General features: G+C 25.5%; 2 protein-coding genes across 2 annotated transcripts; both read left to right on the plus strand.

Annotated features, from left to right (window-relative positions):
• Positions 1-828: 828 nt before the first annotated feature.
• Bma-nduo-4 (Uncharacterized protein) lies at positions 829-1,389 on the plus strand (the record flags this gene model as incomplete). The annotated part of the gene is made up of 1 exon (XM_043082833.1): positions 829-1,389. A coding segment is annotated over one exon (561 nt), but the record flags the coding sequence as incomplete, so codon positions are not given.
• A 19-nt stretch (positions 1,390-1,408) lies between these two features.
• Positions 1,409-2,974, plus strand: Bma-ctc-1.2 (Uncharacterized protein; the record flags this gene model as incomplete). The annotated part of the gene is made up of 6 exons (XM_043082834.1): positions 1,409-1,664; positions 1,701-1,799; positions 1,841-1,882; positions 1,923-2,231; positions 2,292-2,394; positions 2,455-2,974. 6 exons carry the CDS (start codon positions 1,409-1,411, stop codon positions 2,972-2,974), a joined length of 1,329 nt encoding a protein of 442 aa, XP_042938768.1.
• Positions 2,975-6,000: the final 3,026 nt, after the last annotated feature.

Here is a 6,000-nt window from a genome sequence, read left to right on the forward strand (position 1 = left end):
TGTTTTTTTGTGTCTCTATGATTGGTTTCAATTTTGGTTTGAAATATTATGATTATTTTTTTTATTTATTGTTTTGTATTGGTTTGTTATCTGTTTTTTGCTGTTTTAGTTTAATTTTTGTTAAAATTTCTAACTTGTAATTAGAAGATTGATTTCAGTTTGTATTTGTTTTTTTTTATTGTTTTGTTATTTTTTTTTAGTCCTTTTTTGTTTTTTGTTTTTTTTTCTATTTTTGTTTTATTAGGTTTTTTTGATTATTCTTGGTGTGGTTGTTTTTTTTTTTTTGATTCTTTTAATTTTGTTTTCTTATCTTTTATGAGTGTATTTATTTTAGGTTTTATTTGTGTTTCTGAGGTTTTGGGTGGCTTAGTTTTTTATAGTTGTCTTATTGTTTTTTTTAGTGTTTGTTTTTTTTTTTCTGGAAGTTTTTTGATTTTATATATTTTTTACGAATTAACTATGCTGCCTGTTTTATTTTGTTTATTAGGTTATGGTCGTCAGGTTGAGAAGATCAGGGCTTGTTATTATTTGGTATTTTATACCTTATTTTTTGGTATACCATTTTTGTTTTTTTTTAGCCATGTTTTTAATTTTTTTAATTTTGTTTATTATGATTTTTTTATATCTTTTGAGTTGGTTTTTTTGTTAAGTTTATGTTTTTTGGTTAAATTTCCTGTATATTTTTTGCATGCTTGATTACCTAAGGTTCATGTTGAATCTCCCACTAGAACTAGTATAGTTTTAGCTGGAGTGATATTGAAATTAGGTGGAGCCGGTATTTACCGTATTAGGAAATCTTTGAATTTTTTTGGTTTTGAATTATTAGTTTTTTTTTCTTTAATTGGGATAGTTTTTTGTTCTTTTATTTGTATTTTTCAAAGTGATTGTAAGTCTTTGGCTGCTTATTCTTCTATTTGTCATATAGGATTTGTTTTATTATCTGAGATTAGTATATTGTATTACGGCAAGTCTATAGCTTTAATTATGATATTATCTCATGGATATACTTCTGTTTTGATATTTTATTTTATTGGTGAGTTTTATCATATTGCTAGAAGTCGATTAGTTTATTATTTGCGAGGTTATTTTAGTATTAATTTGTTGTTTTGTTTGATTTTTTGTTTAACTATGATTTCTAATTTTGGTTTTCCTAGTTCTATTTCTTTTTTTTCTGAGTATTTAATATTAAATTGGTTTAGTTCTGTTTTTTATTTTAGTGTTTTTTTTCTTTTTATTTATTATTTAGTTTCGTTTTATTATTCTATTTATGTTATGGTTTGTTTTATGGTAGGCAATAAAGTTAGGTATGTTTGTGATAGCCGGGCTGTTGTTTGTTTACCTTTAATTTTTATGGTTTATAATTTTTTTTGGTTTATTTTTGTTATTTAATATGAATATTTTTTGTGGTATGACTTTTGGTAATGTATTAAAGCAGAGGATTATTAATACTGTTAATCATAAGACTATTGGTACTTATTATATTGTTTTAGGTTACTGGGCAGGCTTAGGTGGATCTTTATTATCTATAATTATTCGTTTTGAGCTCTCTAGGCCTGGTGGTTATTTGTTTTTTGGTAGTGGTCAAGTATATAATTCTGTTTTAACTATGCATGGGGTTTTAATGATTTTTTTTATAGTGATGCCTATTTTGATCGGCGGTTTTGGTAATTGAATATTACCTGTTATACTTGGTGCTCCAGAGATGGCTTTTCCTCGGGTAAATGCTTTATCTTTTTGGTTTACTTTTGTGGCTTTGTTGATGGTTTATCAGTCTTTTTTTATTGGTGGTGGACCAGGAAGTAGTTGAACTTTTTATCCTCCTTTAAGAGTAGAGGGTCAGCCAGAAGTTTCTTTAGATGTTATAATTTTGGGGTTGCATACTGTAGGGATTGGTTCTTTGTTTGGTGCTATTAATTTTATAGTTACTACTCAAAATATGCGTTCTGTTGCTGTCACTTTAGATCAGGCAAGTATATTTGTTTGGACTTCTTATTTGACTTCTTTTTTGCTGGTGTTATCTGTTCCAGTTTTGGCAGGTTCTTTGTTGTTTTTACTGTTTGATCGTAATTTTAATACTTCTTTTTATGATACTAAAAATGGTGGTAATCCATTATTGTATCAGCATTTATTTTGGTTTTTTGGGCACCCAGAAGTTTATGTTATTATTTTACCTGTCTTTGGTATTATTAGTGAGGCTGTTTTGTTTCTAACTGACAAGGATCGTTTATTTGGTCAAACTAGTATGACTTTTGCTTCTATTTGAATTGCTGTTCTAGGTACATCTGTTTGAGGTCACCATATGTATACAGCTGGTTTGGATATTGATACTCGTACTTATTTTAGAGCTGCCACTATAATTATTGCTATTCCTAGAGCTGTGAAAATTTTTAATTGGTTGGGTACTTTTTTTGGTTCAAACCAAAAAATGCAGCCGTTATGATGCTGAACTTATAGTTTTATTTTTCTTTTTACTGTTGGTGGTTTAAGTGGAATTATTTTGAGAGCGGCTAGCTTAGATGTGGTGTTACATGATACTTATTATGTTGTAGCTCATTTTCATTACACTTTAAGTTTGGGAGCTGTTTATGGTATTTTTTGTGGATTTTGTTTATGGTTGCCTTATATGTATGGTGTCTCTTTCGATGGTTTGTTGATGATTGCTATTTTTTTTTGTTTTTTTATTGGTACTAATATGACTTTTTTTCCTATGCATTTTGCTGGCATACAGGGAATACCTCGTAAGGTTTTAGATTATCCTGATTGCTATTCTATGTTTCAAGTTTTTTCTTCTTTAGGTTCTGTTATTACTTTTATTGGCTTTATATTATTTAATTATTTGATGATTGATTCTATTTTTTTTTCTCGTTTTTTAGGTATTTCTTTCTATAATGGTCATAGTCCTTCTTATGTCTCTAATGTCCCTCCTCTACCTGATTCTTTTTTGGAAGATATTTTAGGTTATGGTCTATGTTGAAAGGTTTTTTGTAAGAATACCCCTAGTTATAGATACCGTCGTGTTGGTTATGGTTATTATAGTAAGTAGTTGTAGATTTAGGTTAAATTTTTAAACTTTTAGTTTTCAAAACTAAAGATTTTATTCTATTTTTTAAAGTTATAGAATTTTTTATTTTGGATTTTTTGACTTTTTTGTTATATTTTTTTTATTTTAGTTTTTTTTTATCTATTTTATTTTTTTGCTTAAGTTTTTTAGATTGGGATCCTATGAAAAGTTGCATCATGATATGTTTAGGTATTTTATTTATAAGTTGTTATATTTCTTTGGGTGTTCATGTGTGATATTCTTATTTTATTGTATTGATTTTTTTGAGTGGTATTTTTTCTTTGTTAACTTATTTTTGTAGTATTTCTGGCTGTAATTATTATTATAATTATGGCTATTTTTTTGTTGTTTTTATTTTTTTTTGTTTTTTGTTTTTTATTTTTTTTGATTATGATTTTTTTTTTTTTAATTTTGATTATGATTTTTTAAGTATTTGCTATGATTTTAATTTTTATTATGTTTTTTGGGTGGTTTTGATTTTATTTATTTTATTAAGTTTAATTAGATTTAATTTGGGTTGTGATAGGTTTATACGTGGTTTGTAAAATATTAAATAGATTTTACTATATCTGATTACGGCTCAGCTAGAATAATATTTTTTTTTTTGGATTTAGTTTAAATTAAAATTTCTTTTTTTGGATTAGAAGATTTTTTCCAAAATTTTAGTTGGTTTTTTAAATTCTTTAATTTTTCTTCCTGCTAGTTTTAGTTTAAGTTATATATGAAATTTTGGGAGTATGTTGGGTATTATGTTAATATCCCAAATTATTACTGGTTTTTTTTTAACTTTTTACTATACAGCTGGTGATGCTTTTAGTAGAGTTCAGTATATTATATTTGAAGTTAATTTGGGTTGGCTTGTTCGTATCATGCACTCTAACGGTGCTTCTATATTTTTTTTATTTATTTATTTACATATTTTTAAGGGATTAATTAATAGTAGCTACCGCCTCTCTAGTGTTTGAATTAGTGGTATCGCTATGTATTTAGTTTTAATAGGCATTGCATTTACTGGGTATGTTTTAATTTGGGGTCAAATAAGATATTGAGCAGCGGTTGTTATTACTAGTCTGATAACTTCTGTACCTTATTTAGGTAAGTATATAGTATGGTGAATTTGAGGAAGATTCAGTGTTTGCGAAAATACTTTGAAATTTTTTTATTCTATTCATTTTATTTTTCCTTGATTATTGTTGGTTTTGGTTGTTTTTCATTTATTTTTTTTACATTTCACCGGGTCTAGTTCTAGGTTATATTGTCACGGTGATTACGATAAGATTCATTTTTTTCCTAGTTTTTGGTTCAAGGATGGTTTTGATATTTTTTTTTAGTTTTATTTAGTTTGTATTTTTCTTTTAATTTGAGTGATCCAATGATTTTTGTTGAATCTGACTCAATAGCTAGACCAGCTCATGTAGTTCCTGAATGATATTTTTTATTTGCTTTTACTATTTTACGTTCTGTACCTAATAAATTGTTTGGTGTTGTTTTAATGTTTGGATCTATTTTTGTTTTGTTAGTTTTTGTTTGGTTTAATAACTATCAGGTTATGATGGACAATATTTTGATTTTTTTATCCATATGTTTTGTTTGAGTTTTTTTTTGGTTAACTTGGGCTGGTCATTATCCAACTGATTATCCTTTTAATTATTTTAATTTGATTTGTACTATTTTTTATTTTATTTTTATTTTTTTTATGTGTTTTGTTAATTTTTTAAGTTTTAAGTTATTTAATTATATTTTTATTATAATAAGTATTATAAATTTAGAATTTATAGGTAGAAAATATAATTTTTTTAAAATTTCGTAAGTACCACAAAATGGAGTTTAGTTATTATCCTATTATATTTGGCTTGGGTGTGTTAGGGATTGATTTTGGGTTAGTTTTGTTTATGAGTATGGGTATTTTTTGTTTTTTTTATTTGTTTTTTGTATCTTTTGTACGTTTCTTTTTTATGGATAAAGGATGTTTTTTTGGAAGATGTTAGTGGTCAATATTTTTTTTATGACTATCGAATATTTAGCCAAGGATTTCGTTTATTTTTATTTAGTGAATTGACTTTATTTTTTTTCTATTTTTTGAACTTTTTTAGATTCTTCTTTGTGTCCTTTGACTTGGTTAGGTGGGGTTTAATCTCCTGTTGGTATTTTATCGCCGGACTATCTAGGTATTAATGGTATAGCTAGTTTATTTTCGATAATGAATAGTAAGGTTTTAATATATTCTCGACGTTATTTGTGTTTGAATATTAATAAATGTGAAAAACTATTGTTGTGTATTTTATTGGTGCATTTTTTTTGTGTTTTCAATTTTTTGAGTATACTCATAATTGTTTTGTTATAAATGATAGAATTTACGGTAGTGTTTTCTATATTGGCATTGGATTGCATGGAAGTCATGTATTAATTGGTGTTTTTTTTCTTGTTATTAATTTTTTTCGTGTTAAATTGTATAATTTTAATTGGTACCAAGCATATGATATATCTATTGATTATTGGCGTTTTTTAGAGTGAATGTGGGGTATTATGTTTTGTTTATTATACGTTTGAGTTCTTTTTATTTGTAAGATATCTGTTTTATTTTGTTATTTTTTATAGCTTATTTTTAATGACGATTTTTTTATTATTTCTATATTTTTTTTTACTTTATTTTTTTTTATTGTTCAATATAATTATAAATAATTATTTATAATAATTAGAGTATTATAACAAAAAAGTTATAATACTCTAGTAGAATTGTATTTATTTAATAAACCAAATATTTCATTCATTAACAAATAAGAGAATTTTACAGTGTATATATTATAAAATTATTATATTTGGTTTGCAATCTTAAGATTTTTATACACACAAGGGCTTTTTAGTATAATAAGCATATTCGTTTTAAGCGCGGCTGGTTTTAAGCCAATAGAATTTTAAGTATAATTTTTGTATAACTA

This window comes from Brugia malayi (assembly GCF_000002995.4).
Source record: "Brugia malayi strain FR3 genome assembly, contig: Bm_013, whole genome shotgun sequence".
Classification (NCBI taxonomy): domain Eukaryota; kingdom Metazoa; phylum Nematoda; class Chromadorea; order Rhabditida; family Onchocercidae; genus Brugia; species Brugia malayi.